Source organism: Vanellus vanellus (genome assembly GCF_965231255.1).
Source record: "Vanellus vanellus genome assembly, chromosome: 16".
Taxonomy (NCBI): Eukaryota; Metazoa; Chordata; class Aves; order Charadriiformes; family Charadriidae; genus Vanellus; species Vanellus vanellus.
The window spans coordinates 3,882,257-3,895,660 of NC_138921.1; the positions used below are offsets into that span (position 1 = coordinate 3,882,257).

General features: G+C 58.3%; 1 protein-coding gene across 2 annotated transcripts in view; it reads left to right on the forward strand.

The window, feature by feature from the left end:
* RBM19 (RNA binding motif protein 19) overlaps positions 1-13,404 on the forward strand; it is a 105,688-nt gene that overhangs the window by 57,000 nt on the left and 35,284 nt on the right. For both annotated transcript variants that reach the window (XM_082491607.1, XM_082491606.1), the window contains exon 24: positions 6,268-6,380. In XM_082491607.1, coding sequence (XP_082347733.1) covers positions 6,268-6,359 — 92 coding nt within the window. In that variant the 3' untranslated portion in view covers positions 6,360-6,380. The remainder of the gene's footprint in view (positions 1-6,267; positions 6,381-13,404) is intronic.

Genomic DNA, 13,404 nt, shown 5'->3' on the forward strand with positions numbered 1-13,404 from the left:
CAGCATGCTGCCAAAACGGAGACCGAAAGGAGCGCGGCAGTGTCTAGGTGTATGTAATAGCCTGGGTGTAGAGGCAGCAGGGAGGACTGGCGCTGCTGGGGAATGGATGTGCCCACCCGGAACCCAGTGCTGGAGGGGGGGAAAACGTCGTACTTGGAATCTCCACCCGGGTGGAGAAGGCAGCAGGCGTGATGTTTCATGCACTTCTTTTTATATTCGGGATCTCCTTTCTCCCTTTCTACTCTGCTCAGTCTATGGGAGGGGAAGAATAGTCTCCGCTTCGTGGTAGCCGCAGGTGCTGGCTGCTGCCTGCGGGCTCTGTCGCTTCCCCGTCTTCCCCAGGCTCAGCTTCCTTCCCGATTTCTGTCTGAGCTTGCTCCAGCCTCCTTGTCCAGGGTCTTCCTCACCGAGGCGGGGGCTCTGGGAGAGCAGCAGCAGAGCGTTTTGACGTGGCAGGAGGGATGCAGCCTTGGCTGCAGGGGCTCGGCTGAAAAACGGGAGCAAGGTTATCGCTCCCCATCTTTAGGGACCGAAAATGGGGTTGAAGGCGGCAGTCGTCGTCGCCGCGCTCCAGCCCGTCTCAAGGGGAGAGAAATAACATCCGATGGCTTCAGCCCTGCCCGGCGCACACACGCGTCCTCCGCTGCGAAACTGCCGGGAGCTAATCCTGCGGCAGAGCGGGATCCGCCAGGAGCGGCTCTCCATAACAAAGCCCGTCTGGGGCCACGCTAGCGGGCACCAGCGGGAGCCGGCCGCTGCCTGGGAGCCAGGGCTCGGCTTCTCTGCACCGCGCCGGCAGGCTGGAGTTTCGTGGGTGGGATTTGATGTCTTTGGGAAGAAGTGCCCTCTCCTGCTTTCGAGGCGGGATGTTTCGGAGACGTGGAGAGGAGACAGAGCACGCACGGCGTTGCTGTCCTGCCTTGAGTCCTCCCCGTCCCTTCAAGCTGCCGAAGCAGCCGGGCTGAGACCACACGTCTCGTTTCACTGGTGGTGCAAACTGGAGTCTGTTGACCAGAAACCAAGTCTACTTTTTTTCCTACCGATACCCATTTCCCCCCACTTTCCTCGTCTCCCCACTAGGAGCAGGAGCAGCTCAGACATGCCCACGCTCTTCATGGACGTCCCCGTGAGTTTTCCTCTCCCGCCTTGGCGTGGTTGTGAGGGTCTTCCCACAGCTTTGCAGGCTGCAGTGGTCAGGACCCCTCTGGTCCCTTATCTCAAGGTAGGAAGGGATGGATCTGGGGACGTGAGAGAAAAGGTAATTTTGAGTCTTCAAGGCTCAGGAAACAGAGTCAAGACCGAGGTCCCTGGTGTCTTCAGCTGCTCTTTGCCACCAAAAGCCGCTGCTGCTGCAGTCCTCACGCTGGTCCCCAAGCCAAGCCCAGCCAGCGGCGTCTGAGAAGCAGGATGTGCAGGCAGGTGCCTTCAAAAGGCACGGTGCGCTAGATGGGGTGGCTTTTATCCCACCATCCAACTCGGCTTATTCCTTGTTTCCTGCCCTAAATGTCTTTGCGGGGTTGAGCATTGCTATCCCATGAGAGAGTCTTTTTTTTTTTTTTTTTCTTTCTCTGAAAGTCTTCTGTGATCCTTTTGGACCCGGAGACCTCCAACACCACAAGCCACCCATGCTGTTTGGAGAAGCTGGTCTTGCTGTAGCAGCATCGCGTGTTTGTATCAAGCCGTGTTGGCAGCGCTGTGCCATCGGTACAGGGTGACATGTGGCCTCTGCTGCTCCTGGCCCTTTTCCTGGTCATTCCCCAGAAATAAAAGCAACCAGGGAGCGTGCCGAGGGCTTTGCACCTACCAGAAGAGGTGAAAGCATCAAAGCAGGACAAAGGGCTGAGACTGCCCATCTCACGGGATTTTCGGACACATTCCTCCTAAGTTTTATGCCGTTGGAATTGGAAGTATTTTGAAAAACTCCTTCTTTTTCTCTTCCGTTTCCTCGATTCTGTGCAGCTTTTGGTTTGCTGTGAGCACAACGGTAACGTAGAGATGTTTCCAGAGTTAGCACGTGATGGATCTGTGTGTAAGAGAGGCTGCAGAGTGCTAACAGAGGGTGAGAAGATCGCCGTAAGGCCTGGGGGGTTGTTATCACCCAGGTCCAGTGGGACAACACGGTGACCTGCACTCCCCTGGGCTCGATGGTGACTTTGACTTGAGCCAGCAAGTTCATCCCGCTCTGTCTCACTGCTGTCACAGCCGATTTCTTACATCTCCAGCTTTGCAAAAGCCACCTTGAGCTTTCAGGTCTTGAGTAGTGGTGGCCGAAAGCCCTCACCCAGCAGCTCCAGTGTCAGCCCCGTCATTTTTATCTTCGCAAGGAAATCAAGTCACTTCTGAGCCGTCTTTTCAATAGGTCTAATAGATGGAATAAAACGGAATTCCCATTCCGTGTAGTTTTTCAGGTCATTCTTTATGGCTGGTTTGGAGTCTTTATAATGCTCCAGAAGGAAGCGAGGACCCCAGAAGTGGTCACCAGCTGCCAGAGATGGTTTCAGGAGGGAAGCCACAGCCCAACCGTGACGGTTGGGACCACAGCGCTACACCCCGCACTTGCCCTCCTGCCTTCCAGAAGAGTCTGTAAGAGGTTTAAGTCTTTTGGCTCCTTCCTGCACGTACCTTCTCTCCATCCTGAGGCAGGAGGGTCTTAGAAAAAAAAAAAAAAAACATTGCTTTCTTTGAGTTTTAGTTGCATCCCACCGCACACTATTAACCTGTGGGACCTGCTGATGGAAGGTGGCTGGAGAGCCCAAGAGCTTGGCCAGCTACAGGGAGGGTTTGATGCTGCTGTGGATAAAGAGACTTATCTACTCTAATGTGGTAAGGGGAAGCCATGGAAATGTTGGCCAATGGTGGCCACTGGGGCCTCTAATGCAGCCCATAATGTGGAGCCGGGTCTCCTGATGGAGCACTGACGGAGCAAATGCTACATCAGGGCAGCGAGGGATGCGCGCCTCCTGCCACCAGCAGCATCTCGGCCCTCATTTGGGGAGGGGGATCCTCATTTGGAAAACGAGGATCGCTGACGGCTTTTGAAATCAGCAAGCAGAATATTTTGGCTCTGCCGAAACAGCCCCAAAGGGATCCCGATGCCCTGCAGTTGAATTTGCCAGCCCCGGGGCGAGGGGTGGATCTGCATCCGTGCCCTGCGCAGGAGGGAACAATCCGGGGTCACATCCAGAGCCCCGGTGCAGACCTGCACGTCCCCCGCATCCCCGCGATCGCGTAACTGCAGCTCACGAAAGCTCTGCCGACGGCTCGGTCCCCCTTTTCTTCCCTCGCTTGCCCGGCGTGGGGCGACGGTTGCCGCTGCGGCTCCATCCTGACCGGCCTCGCTGGGGGGAAGGATTTGCGAGGAAGGCGGCCATACCCTCAGCGTGCGCGCGCTCCCTCTCTCCCGGGAGCTCGCAGTCCGTGCGGGGAAGGTACTTGCTCCCAATCCAGCTAAATTACTATTGACTTGTGTTCTCTGCGCTTCACAAACATTGCACTCAGCCGTCACCAGCGGGGCTGGCGGTATCCTGCCAGGGCTAACTTGGGAAGCCAGCTGTGCTGGGCCGTTTTTTTTCTGCTCTTTCCCATCGATCAAAGAATTAAATTGACAGATGGGGAGTTTTGCGTGAGACGCGGGAAGGGGAAGGAATGACTGGCGGGTTGGTTGGGGTTTGGTTGTGGTTTTGTTGTTGTTTTTTTTTAATAGGAAGGATGGGGTGGAAAGAGGGGATGAGGATGCTGCGGGGTAGGTGAATGGGAGAGATGCGTGGGGAGGGGGTCTGGCTTGAGAGCGTTTCTAGCGAGACACCCCTCTCCCCCCCCCACCCCCGGTCTTGGCAGAGGGCTGTGGGTGGGTGGAAAGCAGCGGAGCCCCGCTGCGGCTCGCCCCTGGTTATTTACGGTTGGCTGCTGGAAGCACAGGCTTTGCAGGGGCAGGTGCGCTCCGCTCTGGACCCCATCCTCGTGCCCTCCCCGGCGGCATGGGAAGGGTCTTCCCCATCCCCATCCCCTCTCCCAGGTTGCTCCTCCGTTGGCCGCAGACCCTCAAGCTGCTCCTTTTACCTCTCGGCTGCATTACAGACACTCACCTCCCAGCTTTTCGGGTTCCCTTTTTTTCTCCTTTCTTCTTTTTCTTCTTTTTTTTTTTTTTGATTTTTTTCTTCTTTTTCTTTTTTTTTTTTTTAGAGAGCATCTGTAACTAATGCAAACACATGCCGGAGCCGGAGAGTAAAACCCTGCAGGATTAGCGTGGCATCCGCAACCCTGCCACGTTCTAATCCCGTGGTAATCCCCCTCTCGGCCCACCCCCGCCGGCTTTGGCTATTGTTTAAAGGAAGCAAATGGGATCGTTAGCGGGCAAACCTTAACCAGCTTGGAGCGGCACAGCGGAAGTCGACCCAATTCGCTTCCCCACCCTCCTGGGTTTTTTTTTTCCCCTCTCCCCTTTTCCTCCTTGTTAGGTGGATGGGGGGGATGCTCCCAGTGCCCCCCCCCCCCCCCCCCGGCAGCACTGTGGCTGAGCCGGTGGGTCTGGAGCCCACGGTGGGGACCGTTTGCCCTGCCAGCCCCCTGCCCATGCCACGGCCGGTCCCCTGGGTGCACCGCGCTGCTTAGGGATGCTCCGTTAGCACCTAGCACCCCACATCCAGCATCCCGCAACCCCCATCGTCGCCTCCCTGCGGGCTCTCCGCGTCCGGCACATCGGGGTTTGGTGGGGAAGGGGGTGGCAGGTGGGGGGACAAACTCTGCCCTGCTGTGGATTTGGGTGCTGAGACCACGTTTCCCAGCCCCAAGCACGAGGTCGGACGGGGGGAGCGGGAACCAGGAGGGCAGAGAAAAGGGGAGGGAGAACCGCTGAGCCGGCACCTTCTTCTGCGGTGGCACCAGCCATCCTTGTGCCTTCGGATGGTTGAACCGGGAAGAGGCACTTGGAGGGTCCTGGGGTGGCACCTTGAAGCCCCCCCCCCCCCCCCTTGACTCCCCCTGGCTTGGGAGGGTGGGCACCGGGAAGGGAGGGGGGGCCACTGGCACCCCTGTCCCCCTGCCCCCCGTCCCCCTGCAGCCCCCCGGCGGGGAGGGAGGCGGGTTCTGGCGCTCTGTCAAGGAATTAATTGAAAAATAAAATCATTAGATGGGAACTCCAGAAATGCAAAATTGTTGGGAGGTTGGGGGGGGGGGGGGGGGGGCAGGGGGAGGGGAGGCGGAGGGGGGGGGGATGTGAGCTTTTGTCAGGTTAATTTCTTCTGTATTGATGTTTTGTGACATTTACTTGTTGTTTATCTCCCGCAGCAGCTGTAATACTAAAAGAAAATGCACAGCTTGTTCCATTTATTTATTTTACACCTTTTCTTTAGTCCTATGGTATGTTTGTTTGTTTGAGAAACCCAGCGAGGCTTTTGATGTCTGAAAGCGGGATTTAAACAGCTGTTCTCCATGTGCTGCTCGCAAGCGAGAGCCGCTGGCTGGGGAGCGCGCGGGGGGGAGAGGGGGCTGCGCCGCGGCTCCTGCCGAGAGGCCACTTCTTGCCTGGCGGAGAGGAGGCAACGCCGACATCGGCCTCAGCGCGGGGACCAAATGGCTTTGTCACCCGCAGCGCCCATGCGGGGTTGGGATGCTGGCTCGGGTGCTGGCAGCCCCCCGGGGGTTTCTCGCCCTCCCGCGGGGTTGTAGCATCCGTGGGGAGGGATGCTGCGCCCCACGGCGGTTTCAGGAGCATGAGGATGCTTCAGGGGGTTCACAGGACAGTGCTGTCGGTGTGGGGCAGGAGAAACAAAGAGGGGACATCCCTGCCCGGCTCTCAGGGGGGAGCCAGCCTCTTGCCTTCACCCACTGCCAGCCGAGGTGGGAGATACAGGCCAGGCGGCGATCTTGTGTCTCAGCAAGGATGTTGGTGGGTCTGTGGCCTGCCAAGAGCCTTCTTGAACCAAGGCTGGTGTCTAGGTTGGTCTTGAGACCGCTCTTGGACAGGGGATGGGTGAATTGGGGGGAAAGGGAAGGGCCAGTGTCATCGATGAGCTTTTTTGGACACTGGGGCTGTTTGCTTCCAGCAGAGCCGGTGAACCAAAGCCCGGGTGGTAGGTATGGAGTCACACCAGGGCCTGGCTGGTGAAGAGAAGTAAATGATAGTTGAGGGGCTTTACCTGGGAGCAGGGTGAGGTGGGCTGGAAGTAGCAGGAGATGAGCTGGAAGTGGCCATGCGTGTGCCCAGGTTGTAATCTTTGCTTTTCTTCTTCTTCCACGTGTCCTTTGCTGCCACCCGGACCTGGACAGACTCTCCAAAGAAGAGAAAACGATCGGAGATTTTGAATGAAATCCTGGAACATCTGGAAGAGGAGGAGAGCAACAAAGACGAGGCCATCTAGCAGCTGCCGGGCATCGGCGAGGTGGGTACCGGGGCAGTGGGACCGCGGCAGGGCGCAGCTGACCCTAAAGGTCAAAATGCCCTGAGCTGCCATGGGGTTGGCAGCGCCAGAAGGAGGAGAAGGTGACCATGCAAAGGTTCAGCAGCGCCCGAGCCGGGGTTCCACCCGCTGCCTCTCCTCTCCCTGTCACCCCGCAGGCTCTTGGCCGTGGTCTCAGGGGGTACAGCCCAGATTCGAGCTCGGTTTGGGCTCCGCGTTGAAGTGAGCGCGTGTGCTGGTTGTGTTTCCGTGCGCTCCCCGGCGCGTTTGCGTTCCTACCAGAACTGCTGCTGCAGCAGAAATCGCTGTCAAGTCGCGAATTGGCCCTCGCTCTGGTTGGGGGAGAACAGATGGGCTGCCAAAAAAAAAAAAACAAAACAAACCTGCCTGTTTGGAGACCAACCTGCAGCTGCCACCCCAAAACAGATCGTTTGGCAAAGGTTTTTTCCCTCCTAGCACCCACGGTCTCCACGGCGGCACTCCCTCCCAGGCCACCATGCGCCCCGAGGTCTTGGTTGTGCCACCTCGAGTTGTGGCTGGCGTCGCTCCTCCTTGACATGGGTCTTCTTGGAGTAGCGTCTCTGGAGGCTGGAGAGCATGGGGTGGCAGAGGCTGCCAGGAGTAAAGAGCTCCCTGTGGTCAAACACCATGTGGCTCAACCATCTCCTTTGGAGACCGCCTGGCAAACCCTCAAGAGAGGTGAGATAGGTTTGTGAATCTCCTTTGCATGTGTTTGTGGCCACGGTGAAAACCCTGGATTGCTGGGAGGAAACCTGTCCACCAGCCACAGCCGCTGGAGAAGCGCTGTAAAAACACCAGGGAGGCTCCTGGGTCCCTTTGAGCTGCACTCTGACCCCCTTTTCCATCCACGGAGGGACTCGCCGCCCACCTCCACGGTGATGGAACCCCATCCTGTGCTGAGGAACTCATGGAGGACCAAGCCCGTTGTGCGGGGAGGCGACGGGGCGCTGGGTTGACAAATCCTTCATGCCGGGGAGAAAGTCCCTGCCACGGTGTCCCCAGCGAGGCCGTGTTTGCTCAGCGCCTCCGAGGGAACGATTCTGACGCGTTCTTCTGGCTCTCATTTTTACAGCCACGGAAATGACGCCGGTTCCTAAATCTCATCAAAGTGGCCTGGGGTTTTTTTGGGGGTGCTGCTGGGGTTGAGCGCTGTGTACGTCCCAAGCGGCGTTGAGCCGAGCGTGGCGGAGAGAAGCCGGGGCTGCCCTGCGTGTCTCAGCGCCGGGGGAAGCCGCCCCGCGCTGGCTGGCGCGTGTTCGTGTGTGCGATGCGCATTACTGCCGGAGAGGCTGTTTTCCTCTCGGCAATATCTACCTATTGCTGCGAGGCGGTACCCAATACACCTAGCAGTGGGATGCTCATAACCTTACTTATTACCGGACTTTTGTTCAACCCACAACACCGCTGGCCGCCTGAATAGCGAGCGCATCCGGGCCTGGAGCAGACCAATAACCCTGCTAATACGTCTGCCTTCCCCGGCCGCTGCGAGCGCCGGGCACGAGCGCAGCGCCGGGGCCCTCCTGATGAAAGGGAAGGTGCTTACATGACCGCAGGAGTAATCCGAGTTGGGTTAAATAACTGCCTGCTTCATGCAGTGCGTCTGCAGTAAGTGCCGGGGCCTCGAGATAACATTTGTTCCCTTGGAGCAGCTCTGATTTAAGGATGCCTCGAGGTGTACGTGCTGTTAACACCTTCTCCAGCAGCTCGCCCGAGGATGGAGCTGGGGAGGGATGGGGATGGGGAAGGACTGAGCTGGAGGATGAGGCTGGGGAGGGATGGAGCTGGGGAGGGATGGATCTGGGGAAGGATGGAGCTGGGGAGGGATGGAGCTGGGGAAGGATGGGGCTGGGGAGGGATGGAGCTGGGGAGGGATGGGGCTGGGGAAAGATGGAGCTGGGGGGGGGATAGAACTGGGGAGGGATGGGGCTGGGGAAGGATGGAGCTGGGGAGGGATGGAGCTGGGGAAGGACTGAGCTGGGGAAGGATGGAGCTGGGGAGGGATGGAGCTGGGGAGGGATGGGGCTGGGGAAGGATGGAGCTGGGGAGGGATGGAGCTGGGGAGGGATGGGGCTGGGGAAAGATGGAGCTGGGGAAGGATGGAGCTGGGGAGGGATGGATCTGGGGAAGGATGGAGCTGGGGAGGGATGGAGCTGGGGAAGGATGGAGCTGGGGGGGGATAGAACTGGGGAGGGATGGGGCTCGGGGGGGATGGAGCAGCGCAGGAGGGGCAGGACAGACAGCATTGCACAGAGCCCAGGCAAGCCCGGCACTTTCAGGTGCATCCTGTCCCAGCTTCTCTGCAAACCTCCTCCCCAAAACCGGTCCTCCCTCAGGGCCCTGGGCTGGACACCGGCAGCTCCCCGGCTCTTTGTGCGGACTCCCGGGCAGAGGCTGAGCGCTGCAGCTCAGTGCCCAGAGCTGTAACACCCCGTCCCGGTCCTCCAAACTGTGCTGCAGCTCGTGAGCCCTTCTGCTGCCCCCAAGCAGCTTCCCGGCCCCCAACACTGGGCTTTCCTGCTGTGGGGCTCAGGAGATAGATTCCCCCCCCCCCCCCCAAAATCCGGGGGGGGCCCTTGGGACCTCTGCAGGGCTGTGGTGTAAAATCCTCTTCCCATCCAGCCCGTCCGCCCTGCCCCGCAGCAGGCAGGCGTTCGCGCTCGTTGGACGGGTGGGTAAACTGAGGCACGGGTGTTGGAGCAGCGCCGTGAAAGGGGGTGTCAGCCAAAACGGTGACAAGCTGCTTTTTTCCCTTGTTTTGCTCAGCGTTGATGAGCGGCATCCCCATCCCCGCTCCCTCCACGGCTCCCCGCCGCCTTTCCCATCTGCGCCGGCACGGGGGGCAGCAGCGGCGGGACCCATCGGTGGTCCTGGGGTGGCTTTTCATTGGAAGGGGGAGTGGGTCACCGTGGGAAAACGGGGCTTTAGCATCCCGGGGGTGAAGGACCAACCGGCGGCACTCAACGCAGCCACCGGCCGGTGCGGAGGACGGCAGAGCCGGGCAGGGTCCCTTCCAGGCATACGAATCACCCAATTTCGGCGCAGCTTTGCAGCGTTGCAGGTTGGGGTTGGATTTTCCTGGGTTGTTTTGGTTTTTTTTTTTGTTGTTTTATTTTTTTTTTTTTCCCCCTGGTTCGGTTGTGGGTTTGGTTTTGTTGTTTGGTTTGGTTTTTTTTTTTTCCCCTCTCCCTTCATTGTCTTTTGTGGCGGGGCAGGTTTCTTGCTGAGCGTCTCTGAGGTCTGCAGCGGCGACGAAAAGGATTAGCGCAAGCAGAGCATGTAGGCTTTAGAGAACAGAGCAGAGTTTGGTTTCAACATCTAATTCAATTTGTTCTGCCGAGATTGAAATATGAAATGGTTGCCAGTCAAACGTTCAAAGGGGGAGGAGGGAGGAAAGAAGAGAGGGAGCCTTCTCGAATTTAAATTTTAATGAAAATTAATTTAACCCTTTGATATGTTTTAAAACATGTTATTTCCCGGTCTGGAAACAAGCTAAAAAACATTTCATGAGGGTTTGTTTTTTTTTTTTTTTTTTCTCCCCTGTACCTTCAAACATAATGAAGATTTTCTTTTTCCCTTAATGATACTTATCTTGTTGAGCAGTTTGACATTGGTTAATTTTTCAGGCAATTTGGTATCAAGGAAATCTGTTTGATGTGTGCGGGGGGGGGGGGAGTGTGCTGTGTATGTGTATACAGATATATATGCCCGTACATTAATTATGAAAGTGCTGATCGCAGCTCTGGAGAACAGTTTTGAGTTAATTCCCTACTCCGCGAGCAAAGATTCGGCTTCTTTGTTACGTATTGAGAATCCCACACATTGCACCCCTAAAATTACCGAGGGGTTTAACGGGAATTTTCTCAAAACGAGCATATACCCGCTAATTACCCTGAATTAAAATGAATGCCTAAGTAGCTCTGCAGGAAATTCATCATTCCCCGCTGCCTCTTCCCCACCCCCCCACCCCCCCACCCCAGATCTGAAACATTCCTAATGATAAAATAATGCAAACTCTTTTAACTCTCCACGTAGTTGAACCTGGGAAATAGCCTCCCGCCGGTCCTTAACCCCGGCTGAACACCATCGCAATGCGCCGATTTTGTTCGGCAGCGATAATAGTTTCTTTTAGCGGTAACTTGTTAGGCAGAAAGGTTGTACCTATAGCAAATGATTGCACGCTTAATTGTTGTAATTGGGCTGTGATGGGCTGTAGCCTCTCCTTTCGCTGGCTCGTGACACGGCGGGGCCGGTGGCACCGCGAGTGCCGCGCACCCCTCGGCTGCCCCGTGCTCCCTGGGGAGATGCGGGCGCTTTTTGGGGGTGCGACGCTCATCTGCTGTGGGTGTCCTTTTTGGGGTGGGCGCGTCGTATGCAGGCCGGGGTGATGGCAGAGGGGACGAGCAGCCCCCTCCAAGCCTCTGCCCCCGGTCGGGTCATCACCCGTGGCTCTGCGGGTGAGAGCTGGAGGTCACAACCCTTCTGGGAGCCGCGCGGGGTATTTCGGGCTCCGGCAGGTGAGCTCGGGGGAGTCTCTCTGGGCTTGTGCAAGGCACGTGTTCGTGCCATCAGAGAACCGAAACTGGGGGGGTTTTTGCTCGGTCTTCTCTTCTGCAAGCCCCGGGATACGGCGCAGCATCCCTGTGGGGTTTTGAAGCCCTCTGCCCTCCCCCCCCCCCCCGGGTGGGTTTTTGCCAGGTTGTGCCGGTTCCGTGCGGGGACGAGACACCGGCGAGCTCAGCGGGAGCTGCGCCGGCTGCGGCCGTTCCCCGGGCACCCGCCGTATCCCCCTCCCCCGGGGCCGGCTCTGGAATTGGATTAGGATATTATTCAAATGGAGGGGTTTTTTTTTTACTGAATCAGAGGGTTAACGGGTTTTAATGTAAAACTAGCTTTACTTTATTGCTGCCTGTTGCCAGAGGCCTGTGTGGGCTGTGATCTGCTTAAGGGGAGAGCGAGCAAGTCAAGGCGGACCCGATGGACCCCCGTTTTGCTGGGCGCTGCCCCCCCCTGGGCTGACTATCGGCGCCGAGCCACGCTTCCCGCTGCTCCCGGAGCCGGGCTGGGACACCCGCGTCCTCTTGCGTTGCTCAAAGCGCCTCATCGCCTGCGGAAAAACTCTTTGACCGCCGCCTGCGTTGTTTTTCTCAGCGTTCCCGCGGGGGACTCGGCGCAGGCACGGACGGGCAGGCGGCATCCCGCGCTGCCACGTGTTGTTTTCCCGGGCTCGGTTTGCTGCTGCTCGTGTGCCCCCCCCATCCCTGCTGCGGGGGGGTTTCTTTTTGTCGGTCTTGCGCCCATCCTGCCTACGGCGTTGGATTTCAGCTCCTCTCCTCCCTTCAATCCCCTCTCGCCTTTGCAAAGTCTTCCTCCCAGGTGTGGGAAGCGTTTCCTTCCCTCTGGGAAGCGCTGCAGGGCCAAGCAAGGCCGTCTCTTTGCAGCAAGCACCGTAGATGCCGTCCGCCAACCCTTTGCCAGGGCTGCGGGAAGAGCTCGCGTCCCCCGGTCACACTTGCTGCTTTCCAGCCCGGCTGCCGGCTCCGGGCGGGAGCTCTGGGATCGTTCTTTCTGCCTCTTGGCGTTGGCAGCCATCCCCTTCTCTCCAGCATCTCTACCAGCTTTGCTTGGAGTCGCCTTCGCTGAGCGCGATGGGGCGGGTACCGTGGCAAAAAGGATTTGGGCTTAAAAGAAAAAAAATAAAAAGCAAACCCCGGTGCTTCGCTCGCCGCTCCCTTGAGGTGGAAGAAGCGGTGCCGAGGCGGGCGTGCTGCTGGCGGAGCGATGCTCTCCCGCGGATACTTTCCCGCGCTGCCTCGGTTTCCCCATTTGCACGGCACGGTGCGGATCTACAGGTGGAAGCAGCTGTGCCCATTCCCGCATCCCTGCCGGGAGCAGCCCAGCTCCCTGCCGGGCACGCAGGTGTGCTGCAAACTCCTGTTTGCACCGGCGGTCAGGGCTTGCTTTTCTTCAGCTCCTAATTGTCTCCCTTCCTCCTCCCACCACCCTTTTGCCGTTGCAAACCTCCTTTGCTTCTCCCCTGCCGGACGATTAGCCAAGGGACGCCGCTGCTGCTGCCCTGTCGTCTCCCTGCCTTGCGTGGAAACCTCCTTCACCTCCCCGGCAGCCGGCGTTAAAATATTCTGTCTGTGTCTAAGGGATCAGACGAGTTGCCGCCGGGTAACCAATGGCCAACTGATGAGCCGGGCTCAGCCTCCAGCCAAGGTGACTCCCGGTAGCCGGACCCCATCATTGAAGGGGACAGCAGCAGACTGGCATCGCCCCAGGCTGCAGCCGCCCATGGGAACGGTGGGCTGGATGCTGGTTGGAGGTTTGCTCGGGATTTGGGGACCGTGAGCTTCTCCTTAATATTAGGACATGTCTGGACCTTACCCCGGGTCACACCATGACCAGTGTTTGGCACCACCGCCTTTTCCCTTCCACTACCGCCTTCCTCCTTCCACCCCACCACCTTCCCTCTTCCACCACCACCTTCCTCCTTCCACCACTGCCTTCCTCCTTCTACCACCACCTTCCCCCTTCCATCCCACCACTTTCCCCCTTCCACCCCACCGCCTTCCCCCTTCCACCACCACCTTCCCCCACCACTTTTCCCCTTCCACCAACACCTTTCCCCTTCCACCCCACCGCCTTCCCCCTTCCACGACCACCACCTTCTCCTTTCCACCACCACCTTCCCCTTTCCACCACCACCTTCCTCCTTCCACCACCACCTTCCTCCTTCCACCACCACCTTCCCCCTTCCACCACCACCTTCCACCATCACCTTCCCCCTCCCACCACCACCTTCCACCATCACCTTCCCCCTTCCACCACCACCTTCCACCATCACCTTCCCCCTTCCACCACCACCTTCCCTTTCCACCACCACCTTCCTCCTTCCCACCACCACCTTCCCCCTTCCACCACCACCTTCCCCCTTCCACCATTGCCTTCCTCCTTCCACCCCACCACCTTCCTCCTACCACAA